Below are 14,070 nucleotides of genomic sequence, written 5' to 3' on the forward strand. Positions count from 1 at the left end.
TCTGGCGCATCTCTGGAGATGCGCCAGAACGCGTAAGTAAGTATGCCCCTAAGGGGCAGAATTGCAATTACCGTCGCATTCCTGCAAAGTAGCAGGGATGCGCCATTAATTGTGCGGCCCGCTACCACCACCAAACATGGTGCGCCGTATTTGCAATGCGGCGCACCATGGGCCCAAAACGTCACCGAAGCTTTACTGCTGGAGTTGCGTCGCAACGATGGCGCAGCTCCATCAATGCTCTGGGGTACCCTATCTCCCCAATGCTGGGTCAAGCCATACGTCTGCTTCAAGCAGGTGCAGGGTTTGTGTGACGCATCATTGTCCTAAAGGTGACTGATTGATATTTTGTAGATTTCCCTCAGCCACTATTAGGATGTGTTCCAGCGCAGGAATGCCCTCCCTTGCGCCGGAACGCCCCCTGATGGCGCAGGGCTTTATAACGGGATGCATCTCCCAAATGCGTCACGTTGTTATAATATTATACGCCGCACCATGGCGCCCTTTTTTGTTTAGCTGCTGCGTCACAAAAGTCACGCAAGAACGGCGCAAAAGAGCCGCAAGGGCTTAAATCTGCCCCTTCCTTTGTACCCCTGACAATAAGAAAAATAGTGGCGGTGGATTGATAGTTTGACTATTTAAATGACTGGTAATGTAGCAGGCAACTGTTAGTGTTGTCACTGATCTGACTGAAATCACAATGGAGTTTGTCTGTCACTTTGCGTCTTGCCTGCGGACTGCTGCCTGCCAGTCCTAGGTGAACGTTTCAGTACTTTGTTTAGTGAGTTACGTGACTTTCGAAGTCACAGGTCCGCAAATAAATGAAAAGTAACCATAATCAATATAATTTCGCGGAAATATTTTGTTATTGTTCTTTTGAAATGTTTGATTTGGTTGACATTGACAAGCAACAATCATCCATGTTTTCTGTTCTTTCTTTCATGTTGTACGTCAGCTCCCCCCAGGGGCGAGAGGAGGACACAGGAGCAGCAGGCGGCGGATGCTGTTCAACAGGGCCAGGATCGGGCAGGCGAGGGCTCCTCTGCTGGCCCCAGTAAGTTTTCATTTTAGACTAGTACCTATTTTTCCTAGCGTTCCTCATTTGACTTTTTTCAAAATTGTCTTTGCTCTTCTTGTAGACTGTATCTAAATTCTTATCCTGCCTCTACTATGACTCCCTGTGGTATTACTAGATTATTCTTATTAGTCTGTCTGTGTAGCTAACTAAGATTGCACGGTTGGCGAAACTCCCATGATTCTAGTCAGCAATAGCTCTATCAACTTAGTGCAGTCCTCTGGGATTGTCCATAATGTCTTTTGAAGTGTTCTATCTGGACTCATGCTTGCAAAAATTGCAAAACCTTTCGCTCAGTCACTCTAGTCTGGACCAAAAAACACAGATTGTATTTAAGTTTAAAAGCTTTATTAAAAGTAAACACATTTATTAAAATGAAGTCATAATAAAACTAAACGTTTAACTGATAATGGAAAAGTGGTTAGTGCTGACGATTAATTGAAGACATTTTTTGTGGTCGAGCCGAGCTCTCACCTGGTTTCAACTTGATCTTGTTGTTAGAAGTCCATCTTCTGTCTGTGTGGGTAAAAATGGTGCGTGTTAAAAAAACAGCCTTCATCAGTTGTGCCAAAAAGTGCAGCAAGACAACCTTCCCTGGAAAAAGGGACATTTTTTTTAACTTTAACGTAGACAGTCACAAATTACATTGTTTTCACATGTCTTCATTCCTAGACCAAAGACTAGTGAGTGCTTTATTCTAACATTCTTAAATGTACTTTGTAGGTGGAACATCTGGTGGCGGGGCCAGTGTGGAGGTGGTGGTGCTCGACACGGAGGCGGAGGGCGATTCTTCAGGGGAGGAGGCGGCGGCTGTGAGAGTTGAGACGGTGGTGGTGGCGGCCAGAGGTAAGCTCTTATATATTCCTTACTTATTGAGATTGAAGACTAGCTGGGAAGGCAAGAATATGAGATGCATGGCTGGGTGAATGATGAAGCAATGATGGGTGGAAGGACAACAGCCTGGGTGGGTGACACAGAAACTGTATGTGTCCATATACCTGGATCATGCTACTATCTGACTCTTAGATAGCATATGTGTATCTAGAGCAGGGGTACTCATAGTACGGCCCGCGGGCCGGTGGTGGCCCGGCAAGCCTTCCTTGGCGGTGCGCAGACCTTGCAGACAATCACTGCTCCCCCGGCCCCCACAGAGCAGAGGCTTTTTTGTATTTCACCTGTTAGCGCCCCTGCATCTCCACTCTGACAATCACTGCTCCCCCGGCCCCCACAGAGCAGAGTGGAGATGCAAGGCCACAAAGAGGTGAAATAGAACAAAGCCTCTGCTCTGTGGGGCCGGGCAAGCAGTGATTGTCAGGGTGGAGAAGCAGGGGCGCTACAACAAACAAAGCCTCAATAATATGTTAATGGTCTTTTAAAGACCTGTTAAGTACTTTGGTGTTGTTGTCTGTGTGTGCGCGTTGAGGAAGCGGTCTCAACCCGGGCTGAAGGCTGACACAGATAGACACACACACAGTGAGATGACAGAGGGGGAGGGAGAGGGAGGGCAGGAGAGAGAGAGAGATGGAGGGAGGGCAGGAGGGAGAGCAGGAGGGAGAGAGATGTATGTAAATGCTGGGTCTGGTGGCTCAGTGGATGAGGGCATCTGCTGCAGGGACCTGTGTGCAACCTCATGGTCACAAGTTATCGTTTTGCTTTAGCCCCGCCCCCTCTGACTCCGCCCCCACCAGTGCGGCCCTCGGCCCCAAACTACACTGTAAATGTAGCCCCTGAGAGAAAGTTTGTGAGTACCCATGATCTAGAGAGAGTAGACGGTCAGTGGATGAACTAAGTGTAACTTTGAAGAGCATGTAACACTGCACCCGCACGTCCGTTCCAGTGTAGGAAAGGCAAGGAAAAGAACTTTTAATTTTGTCCAAATACTACCATAAATAGTAGCAGTAGTTTGTATTGCAAGCACTGCATAGATCCGGTTATTATGGTGGCCACTCCCTACCTCTCTTAATAAGTTTAGTAGTACTCAGTCATTCATGTGTGGATGTATCACTGGTCACTCAATAAAAAGCAAAGCACCTAAAGTCATCCCATATATAAGCAAAAACATCCCATGTGAAGTGATAGATAATCAGATTATTTATCTTCTTCAATTTTCCATTTCTAGTACTCATTTCCACTGTAGGGTGAAAGTTAAATCAATTAAGCAGTAGCCCTTGAGTTGTAACAGAGTATTCTCAGTGCCACCCGTAATAGAAAAGTAAGAGCTTCACCACCTGCATGTACTGGACGGGTACAGTAACGCAACGCAAGTCTAGGTCACTCCTCATGGCGTGCGTCTCTTTTTCTCGGGTGCAAGTTTACTGCGCTGGCATTATGCCGGCTTGCAGAAAATAACGTACCAATTTTCCAAAACAAGAGATAAGAAGAAGAATAAGACTGGTGTACTTTCATAGTCGACTCCAATGGAAGTCCACAGTGCTCGTAGAATTTGTTCCTTAAACTCCCACTAATGTTAGAGCAAGGATGAAGAAGTGTGAGGTTAGATAGATACTGGCCTCAATAGTTATGTAATGCGCTTGCAAGTTGCTAGTTGTACTGCAACACAAATTTCTGCTGAATGATTGAGTTAATCTTAAAGAGCATTGGTTACAGACTATGTCTTTCTTTGTTCATATAGATGCTCCTTCCAAACGAACAAGGAGGAAGGAGCTGGCTAGAGCGGCCCGGCAACGGAGGATCGAGGCCACTGTTGCGGAATATCGGCGGCTGGTGGCCCTGGAGGACGAGGAAAGTGTGCAGTCGACAACAACAACAACGTCGTCTGCATCGGCCTCCGTGGCCCCACGGGCTGCCACCCAGCACAGTGGTCCACCCAGACTGAGCCGGGCTGCCAAAGGCAAACGCCACCGCCGAGCAGCAAGGCCAACAGCTGCCTCTCACAGGCATTGCACCTGCAAGGCAGTGAAGGCACGCCTGCGCCGCACTACCCTGATGGTGTCCCGCCTTCAGCAGGAGCTCGCCTTGCTCCGCGAGGAGCATGATGCCCTGGCCCAAAAAGTTAACAGCATCCACCCATAGTGTCCCTTGCCCCTTTTTTAGAGACTTTTGGGGGGTGGGAATTGGGAGTTGGGTTTTTGGGGACTTTTGAAGGACAATCGTTGGGGTTAGGGAGGGTCTTGCGGGAGATTATTTTGTTAGGGATATAAATATACTTTTTCAAACTTTATCTGAGCATACCTGTTTTTTACTGCTTGCCTGGTGGGTGGGGGTTTAACGTTGACTGTTTTCCTGAAAGTTTAGTTCCATTTTCTTCCTTTAAGTGTAAATGCCCAAATGTTTTCAACACTAAGTGCCTCTCACAGACTAAGTGAAGTGAATCCAAGAGTCCTAGGACTTTAGTAGTACTACCTTCAGTCTCTCGTCTCTCGTACTAATACTCCATTATACCCCCAAACCACCAAACGCTTATCTTACCTGTAATTTGTGTTTGAAAGTAGGGCTAGACCCAGGGCTGGCTCCACGGGAAACACCGAATAAGGTTGGCAATCTTGGTCGGATAAAATTTCCTCATAGCGGTGGTACTAGTGGTGTGACACAGTGGCAGTTGCATGCCTATGAAAAAAAAAGAAAATGAAATCTGGTTTGTCCTCCTGAGCAATTCAACGGTACAACTGAGAATATAGCAGGTGACAGAAGTACAGTAGAGCAGTGCCACATTGTAGCCTAACAAATGGTAAAGTATAACTACTAATTCGGTTGAAGTTCTTTCACATTAGCAATGGTTCTTTGTCAAGCAGAGTAAGAATATATCCTCGGATTTCTTCACCAGCCTGTTGCTATCACCTTATCCTCCCCAGCAAGTGTGTGGATTTATTGCTGTAATAATAATTTAGTCACACATCAATCAAAACCACACAGCCCGGGGGAAGAGGGTTAGGGTTTGAAAAATGGATGGGTACGGGGGTTTTTGGGAAAGGTTTTGGGAGACAAGAAAAAATAGCACAGCATAGACAAACAATTGTGAACATAAACAAATCTTTGGGTACAAACCTATCCATCAATCTTTGAAAGTGCATGCACTACTGCATGCATGTCAGTGAAAAGTAAGTAGTACATTCGACAACTGTGGAAAGAAAGAATGCGCCAGTACAGGGCCTGTGTGGAATTATTGATAACGATATTCAACATAAGGTCTCTGTAGCCAGATACCCGAGAGCCTTGCTGGTCACTATAAATCCATTCACAACAACACTCAATGGGGTTGGTCTGGAAGGTGTCAGGTTTACTCCCCGTGATCCAGTCGATGCAAATATGGTTCCACCTCCAAATGTCACCAACACCCAGAAGTGTAAACACAGGGTGTTCGAGCCATTAGGCGGGGGAGAAAAATAACAAACTAAAATAAAAAATGTGGGATGGGTAAAGGTAGGGTCAGCAGGGAAAGGATACCTGTAACAGAAGACAAGACAGGCATCAGTGAAGTGCTGTCCTAACATACAAGGCTACTCTCATATAGTCTCACTAAATAACCAAGGAAGTAGACAAGTACCTGAGCACCAAGAAAACATGACCTTGGATAGGAAATACTATAGCCCTTCTGCCACAATCTGTGAGGAAGGCCTAAGAAACACATAAACATATAGTTAACGAACACACTCCTGTCGCACCAAACACACTCGCGTTATACTAAGACATCAAACCCACTACTCACAACATACCACAAACATGGTAGAGGACTCAATGTACAAAGGGGGTTCCAAATAGTCAAAGCAAAGATGTATGGTCCAACAAAAAGGAAGAGGGAAACGGTAGTGTGTAGGAAGCAAGAACTACAACACTGCGCTCTCTAAGTAATGACCCAGTAGAGAATCTTTGGTGACGGTCAAACAGAAAAACGTAGTTGCGACCACCACTGAATTCTGCCAACAACACACCCCACGGTGCACTACACAAAGAGAACTGGGGTAGCCTGTAGTTACCTCACTACATGCCCAGTTATGGAGGTCCTTTGAAATACACAGTTATACAACGGAGACGCGTAGTTGTCCTTACTACCGCGCTCCGTTTTAATAGTACAAAAACGATCCCCGATGTGAACGCTAACACGTGGTATAGACCGCCACTGTGCTCCGCCACACACAATTCAACCAAACAGGAATTCAGCAAAGGTAGAATTCTGTTAGAAAACAGTCACAGAACCTCCCTTAACAATCCGTTCAGGCAGTAATCAGCTGACCGCACGGGCGGCCGAAGAGTTTAGAGCGGCTTTACCTGAAGACGCGTGAAGTCCGTCTACCGCCAAGGACAGAACACGGAAGCGCTCCCCACTGAGCCTCAGGGGGGGGGGGGAAGGTGATAGTCCACAGGAGACACAATAGAAAAGCATGCAGAGCGTCCGCTCTCATGCCGGTGCAGAACAGAAACCAGAATAACGCGCAACAGGAAGCGTGTCTGTTCCCCAGATAAACTTCCTGCAAGTCTCCCGCCTACTCATGGGAAATGTAGTTTCATAGTACGGTAGGCGCTTAGGGGCTGCGTAACCTGACAGAAGGTATAGTAGATAGAAAAGGAGAAATTGCTTTTTTTCTAGGTGTCCCCTCACTCACCAGGGTTGCCCCTTGGTGACATGCTTCATCATTGGGGCCATCCCAGTCCCCTACGGCCTGGGGCGTGCTGCGACTTGCGAATTACGTAGGAGCACTTACAAATGACTATGTGTGGTGCAGATGTGATAGTGGAGTGGACTAAGTGATGTGTTAAGGGATCAATTTAGAAGCCGAGAGAGAGCCAAGAAATGCAGTCACAGTCAGAGAAAAAGGCAAGGGATACTGTATCTATGTGGTTGTAGTGGTCCTGTTGGAAGTGGTAAGTAAGTTGCCTGCAGAAAAAAAATCCTCCTATTAGCGGCACTCCTCCATTGCAGCCGACGCTTCGTCCATCGATGTTGGTCACCAGAAGACACCCTGTAAAAAAAAGCACAGCATAGACAAACAATTGAACATAAACAATTCTTTGGGTACAAACCTATCCATCAATCTTTGAAAGTGCATGCACTACTGCATGCATGTCAGTGAAAAGTAAGTAGTACATTCGACAACTGTGGAAGAAAGAATGCAACAGTAAAGGGCCTATGTGTAAATTATTGATAACGATATTCAACATAAGGTCTCTGTAGCCAGATACCCGAGAGCCTTGCTGGTCACTATAAATCCATTCACAACAACACTCAGTGGGGTTGGTCTGGAAGGTATAGTAGATAGAAAAGGAGAAATTGCTTTTTTTCTAGGTGTCCCCTCACTCACCAGGGTTGCCCCTTGGTGACATGCTTCATCATTGGGGCCATCCCAGTCCTCTACGGCCTGGGGCGTGCTGCGACTTGCGAATTACGTAGGAGCACTTACAAATGACTATGTGTGGTGCAGATGTGATAGTGGAGTGGACTAAGTGATGTGTTAAGGGATCAATTTAGAAGCCGAGAGAGAGACAAGAAATGCAGTCACAGTCAGAGAAAAAGGCAAGGGATACTGTATCTATGTGGTTGTAGTGGTCCTGTTGGAAGTGGTAAGTAAGTTGCCTGCAGAAAAAAAATCCTCCTATTAGCGGCACTCCTCCATTGCAGCCGACGCTTCGTCCATCGATGTTGGTCACCAGAAGACACCCTGTCCACTGCCTGCCTGATGCTGAATTGTGGCTCGCTACTGTGAAGCCTGACTCCATCCTTTTTTCCCCATTGCAGAGACTGAAACCCGGCCTGTAATTATTCAACGAAAAACAGGAAGTGATATAATATTACAACACCACTGATAAATAAATATAAGGTATGTAGGCTGTGGAGTGCAAAAAGTCACAATTTGATTTTCCTAGTAGATAGTACAATATTTTTGAAAGTGAGTACTCTGAGTCACCTTTTGAAGGATAAATAAGTATGGGCAAATTAATGTAGCGGATCTTGCCCCTCAAGCTAGGTGTACTGTAAACTGTGTTTTAGAACAAAATTAGATCTTCCTAGCAGTGCTCCCACCCAGACCCTTACTAAAGCCAGTCGCAAAAATGTAGAAGACCCCCAATCAAATCTCAAAAAACGAGGCCTAGCAGAAAACTGGTGACAAAATTTACTTTGAAAGTAAAAGTAGGCCGAAGTACCCCCTTCCTAATTACCCATTACCCACCGTGGATTGCATTCAATTTCAAACCACTTGCAAGCAACCAAGCAAAAGTAGCCATAGCCAGCATCGCTCCAAGACTCGAAATCCCCCCCACTCAAACACATGCAATAGAAATACTGCTAACCCTAACGAACCCTAAGTTAAGAATAGTGGCAAAGGCTTTCTTTAACTATGCCAAATCCCCCCTTTCCCACCATGGATTTTCTTCAAATGACTTGCAACCAAAATTACACATTCTCACGAGTGCTCTAAGACCCCAGAACTCAGTTGGAAAAATCTAGAACACCCCGAAACACATGCAATCCTGCTGCTAGGGCTAACCCTAACGAACCCTAAGTTACAAAAAGTGCCAAAACTAAAGGCTTTTCCGCGCGGATTTTGTCCCAACCACTTCTACCCGGTATTAGACCTTCCCAGGAATGCCCCAAGACCCGGCAACCCACCCGCCAAGAAGCATAACACCCCCAAACAGGCCAAAAGCAAAATCTCATACTTGCAATTTTCTGGGCCTTCGGTCCAAACGCGCTGCGTAGCTAGGCCATAAGTCGGGGTTGGCACGACGGATTTCCTGAAAAGCAAATGCAATCAAGATTAGAGTGTCCCAGCAATGCTCCCAGACCACGAAACTCACCCACAAAGAGACGGAACCCCCCTAAGAGCACCTCAAAGGCAAGCAAGTCATCAAAAACACACAAAAAATTCCGCCTGGGATTTGGTCCAAAACACTTTTATCCGGTATTAGAGCTTCCCAGCAATGGCCCCAGAGCCGTCAACCCAGGAGAAAACGAGTAGAAGACCCCCAAACAGCCAAAGAGCAAAAGTACAAAAATGGGGACTTAGTCAATTTTTCACAAATTTCCCAAATCACTCCGCGCGCGCTCTGCAGCTAGGCCCTAAGTCCCCTCTGCCACCATGGATTTGCTTCAAACCTCTTGCAAAGTAAAGTATATATAGCCAGCAGTGCTCCCAGACCACGAAACTCACCCACAAACACCAGGAAGCCCCCCAAACAGGCCCCCGAAAATGCTACATAGAGCAAAATGTCAGAAATAGCCAAAAAAAAAATCGGCCTGGATTTTGTCCCAACCACTTCTACCCGGTATTAGACCTTCCCAGGAATGCCCCAAGACCTGGCAACCCACCCGCCAAGAAGCATAACACCCCCAAACAGGCCAAAAGCAAAATCTCATACTTGCAATATTTCTGGGCCTTCGGTCCAAACGCGCTGCGTAGCTAGGCCATAAGTCGGGGTTGGCACGACGGATTTCCTGAAAAGCAAATGCAATCAAGATTAGAGTGTCCCAGCAGTGCTCCCAGACCACGAAACTCACCCACAAACACCAGGAAGCCCCCCAAACAGGCCCCCGAAAATGCTACATAGAGCAAAATGTCAGAAATAGCCAAAAAAAAAATCGGCCTGGATTTTGTCCCAACCACTTCTACCCGGTATTAGACCTTCCCAGGAATGCCCCAAGACCCGGCAACCCACCCGCCAAGAAGCATAACACCCCCAAACAGGCCAAAAGCAAAATCTCATACTTGCAATATTTCTGGGCCTTCGGTCCAAACGCGCTGCGTAGCTAGGCCATAAGTCGGGGTTGGCACGACGGATTTCCTGAAAAGCAAATGCAATCAAGATTAGAGTGTCCCAGCAATGCTCCCAGACCACGAAACTCACCCTCAAAGAGACGGACCCCCCCCTAAGAGCACCTCAAAGGCAAGCAAGTCATCAAAAACACAAAAAAAATTCTGCCTGGGATTTGGTCCAAAACACTTTTATCCGGTATTAGAGCTTCCCAGCAATGGCCCCAGAGCCGTCAACCCAGGAGAAAACGAGTAGAAGACCCCCAAACAGCCAAAGAGCAAAAGTACAAAAATGGGGACTTAGTCAATTTTTCACAAATTTCCCAAATCACTCCGCGCGCGCTCTGCAGCTAGGCCCTAAGTCCCCTCTGCCACCATGGATTTGCTTCAAACCTCTTGCAAAGTAAAGTATATATAGCCAGCAGTGCTCCCAGACCACGAAACTCACCCACAAACACCAGGAAGCCCCCCAAACAGGCCCCCGAAAACGCTACATAGAGCAAAATGTCAGAAATAGCCAAAAATAAATCGGCCTGGATTTTGTCCCAACCACTTCTACCCGGTATTAGACCTTCCCAGGAATGCCCCAAGACCCGGCAACCCACCCGCCAAGAAGCATAACACCCCCAAACAGGCCAAAAGCAAAATCTCATACTTGCAATATTTCTGGGCCTTCGGTCCAAACGCGCTGCGTAGCTAGGCCATAAGTCGGGGTTGGCACGACGGATTTCCTGAAAAGCAAATGCAATCAAGATTAGAGTGTCCCAGCAGTGCTCCCAGACCACGAAACTCACCCACAAACACCAGGAAGCCCCCCAAACAGGCCCCCGAAAACGCTACATAGAGCAAAATGTCAGAAATAGCCAAAAAAAAATTCGGCCTAGATTTTGTCCCAACCACTTCTACCCGGTATTAGACCTTCCCAGGAATGCCCCAAGACCCGGCAACCCACCCGCCAAGAAGCATAACACCCCCAAACAGGCCAAAAGCAAAATCTCATACTTGCAATATTTCTGGGCCTTCGGTCCAAACGCGCTGCGTAGCTAGGCCATAAGTCGGGGTTGGCACGACGGATTTCCTGAAAAGCAAATGCAATCAAGATTATAGTGTCCCAGCAGTGCTCCCAGACCACAAAACTCACCCACAAACACCAGGAAGCCCCCCAAACAGGCCCCCGAAAGCGCTACATAGAGCAAAATGTCAGAAATAGCCAAAAAAAAAATCGGCCTGGATTTTGTCCCAACCACTTCTACCCGGTATTAGACCTTCCCAGGAATGCCCCAAGACCCGGCAACCCACCCGCCAAGAAGCATAACACCCCCAAACAGGCCAAAAGCAAAATCTCATACTTGCAATATTTCTGGGCCTTCGGTCCAAACGCGCTGCGTAGCTAGGCCATAAGTCGGGGTTGGCACGACGGATTTCCTGAAAAGCAAATGCAATCAAGATTAGAGTGTCCCAGCAGTGCTCCCAGACCACGAAACTCACCCACAAACACCAGGAAGCCCCCCAAACAGGCCCCCGAAAACGCTACATAGAGCAAAATGTCAGAAATAGCCAAAAAAAAAATCGGCCTGGATTTTGTCCCAACCACTTCTACCCGGTATTAGACCTTCCCAGGAATGCCCCAAGACCCGGCAACCCACCCGCCAAGAAGCATAACACCCCCAAACAGGCCAAAAGCAAAATCTCATACTTGCAATATTTCTGGGCCTTCGGTCCAAACGCGCTGCGTAGCTAGGCCATAAGTCGGGGTTGGCACCACGGATTTCCTGAAAAGCAAATGCAATCAAGATTAGAGTGTCCCAGCAATGCTCCCAGACCACGAAACTCACCCACAAACAGACGGAACCCCCCCTAAGAGCACCTCAAAGGCAAGCAAGTCATCAAAAACACAAAAAATTTTCCGCCTCGGATTTGGTCCAATCCACTTTTAGTGCTTCCCAGCAATGGCCCCAGACCCGTCAACTCACCTGCAAAGAGGTAGAACAACACCCCCACAAGTGCTGAGTCTTTCTTCATTGGGCGTAAACCAGCCCTCTGCTTTGATGGAAATAGGAGTCTGGAGGAGGAGGATAGAGGAGCATGTTCTTCTGAACTTGTGAACCTGAGGAATGCAGACTGCGGCACCATCAAATCAATTAGCAAACAAGTGAAGACAGTTCTGCTGATGGGCTTGTTTTTGTGATTATCTGATTAAAGTTTGAATTATATTAACTGTGCACAACAAAGAAAGACAGACACACAGGAATAAAAGTGAATAAGGATGAAAAAGAAAGTTATTGATTCGTTGTCTCATTTTCAGGGCTCGAAGTCGGTATCACGGTCCAGGAATAAGAATAAGGCTTCGTCATCATACTCTGCGAATTCAGGCAGGGTGAGCTCAGTGTCACCTGACAGAGTAGAAATTCCCTCATCTATGTTGCTGGCCACCTCCTCTTCATCCGGCACGCTCTCTCGTACTCTGAAATCTGGTGGTATGAGGTGCTGATTCATCTTGATCATTGTTAACCTCTCCACATTTGTGGGCGAGAGGCGGCTCCGTTTGGGAGTTACAATCCCACCAGCCGCACTGAAAACCCGTTCAGAAGACACGCTTGCGAGTGGGCAAGACAAGTAGTTTAAAGCCAGGTTGGTGAGCTGTGGCCACAATTCTTTTTTCCCATGCCAATACGCCAATGGGTCAGAATTAACATAGACCTCTGTTGAGTCATTCAGATAGTCCTTCACCATCGACTCAAGGTCCTCATCCAAGGTTCCTCCACTTTGCTTAGCTCTTGCTGTGCCTCTGACCTTTTGAGAACCAAACCCACGCAGAGCTAGCCAATCCTCTTCAGCCTCCAATGTTTCTGTTGTCTTTCGTGCAGATGATCCGGTTGCCGGTGTCTTTAACGGCTGAGAGGTCACTTGTGCCACAGCCACAGGTGCAGAAGTGGATTGTTTTGACTGGGGATGGCCTGCTGATGTACTGCCATTTCCTTCAATTTCCAGCCGTTCTGTTTCAAACTTCTTGGCTGACAAGGCTAGCCAACGTTTGTACTTTGGAACATGTTCATCATCAAAAGGAAAGAATGCTTGGCCTGCCAGCGCCTTTTTGTAGCGTGGATCCAGAATAGTAGCACAAATGTAATGCTGTTCTGAGTGGATCTTTTTAAGACGTTCATCACCTTGTAGGAGCTCTAATAATTGCTCAGCCAGAAGCAAAGAGTCTTGGTTTTTATCTTTTCCAAACACAGAACACACCTCCTTCAGTTGGTCCTCCAGCATGTACAACAATGGGATAGCTTTTCCCAAATTAGAGTCCTCCTTGCTGACTGCACGCGTGAAGAACTCAAAAGGACGAAGCATGCGTGTCAGGCTTTCAACTATGTTCCATTGCGGCCCACCCATCCTCAGCTCCTCTGCACCCTCTTTAAGGAAATATTGATCGAGTTCCGTATACTGCTCATACAGACGCTCAAGCATGTAGAAGGTTGAGTTCCAACGTGTTACCACCTCCTGGATGAGTGCTTTCACTGGCATTTGATGTTGATATAGCAGGCTCCTCAGCTGCTTCCGGGCCTTAAAAGAATGGCTGAAATGCTTGCACATTTTTCGGCAGGTGTCCAATACACTCTACGCTGCACTGCCTTTATTACCCAAGAATTTTTGGACAACCAGGTTTATACAGTGCGCCAAACACGGCACTCTGAAATAGTAACCGTCCCTCATGGCCTTAACTATATTGGCGCCATTGTCCGTGGAAACATAACCAACCTTGCGTTTTAGTGGGGACAGCCAGTTAAGGACCTTTGTGTTAAAGACATCCAAAATGTTTTCTGCTGTGTGACGTTTCTCCAAACCAAACATGGCTAGTGTTGCATGTTTCCGAGCACCTTTAAAAACAATGTTCGTGTCAACACCTGCGTTTAGCTTTGCTTTAGCCCCTGAAAAAGAGACCCAGTGTGCAGTGATGCACATGTAATCAGCGCCTGCGCCACTGGTCCACATGTCTGTTGTCAGATGTATAGTGTGAACAGCACTCTTCTGCAAAGCTGCCCCAATCACCTTCAGAACATCTTCATGTAGTGCTGGAACCGCAACTCGGGCAAAATAGAACCGGCTAGGAACCTTCCATTTAGGGCAGAGCGCTGCCACTAATTCTAGAAAACCAACCCCTTCTACAAAAGAAAAAGGGAGAAGGTCCAGAGCTAGCATTTTAGCCAGCTTAGTGTTATACAGACGGGTCATTGGGTGGTTGCGTTCATATTGCGCTTCTGTAAACAACATCTTTTTAATGTTGCCCTGGACCAA

The 14,070-nt window shown here is 47.1% G+C and overlaps 1 protein-coding gene across 1 annotated transcript in view; it reads left to right on the forward strand.

The window, feature by feature from the left end:
- LOC147728739 (uncharacterized) overlaps window positions 1–4,252 on the forward strand; it is a 109,946-nt gene extending 105,694 nt beyond the window's left edge. Inside the window, exons 3-5 of the mRNA XM_086963853.1 lie at window positions 953–1,051; window positions 1,796–1,918; window positions 3,705–4,252. Of these exons, the coding sequence (XP_086819979.1) occupies window positions 953–1,051; window positions 1,796–1,918; window positions 3,705–4,105 (623 nt within the window). The 3' untranslated portion in view covers window positions 4,106–4,252. The remainder of the gene's footprint in view (window positions 1–952; window positions 1,052–1,795; window positions 1,919–3,704) is intronic.
- The last annotated feature ends 9,818 nt before the right edge of the window (window positions 4,253–14,070 follow it).

The sequence above is a fragment of the Lissotriton vulgaris genome, chromosome 3_1 (assembly GCF_964263255.1).
Source record: "Lissotriton vulgaris chromosome 3_1, aLisVul1.2, whole genome shotgun sequence".
Taxonomy (NCBI): Eukaryota; Metazoa; Chordata; class Amphibia; order Caudata; family Salamandridae; genus Lissotriton; species Lissotriton vulgaris.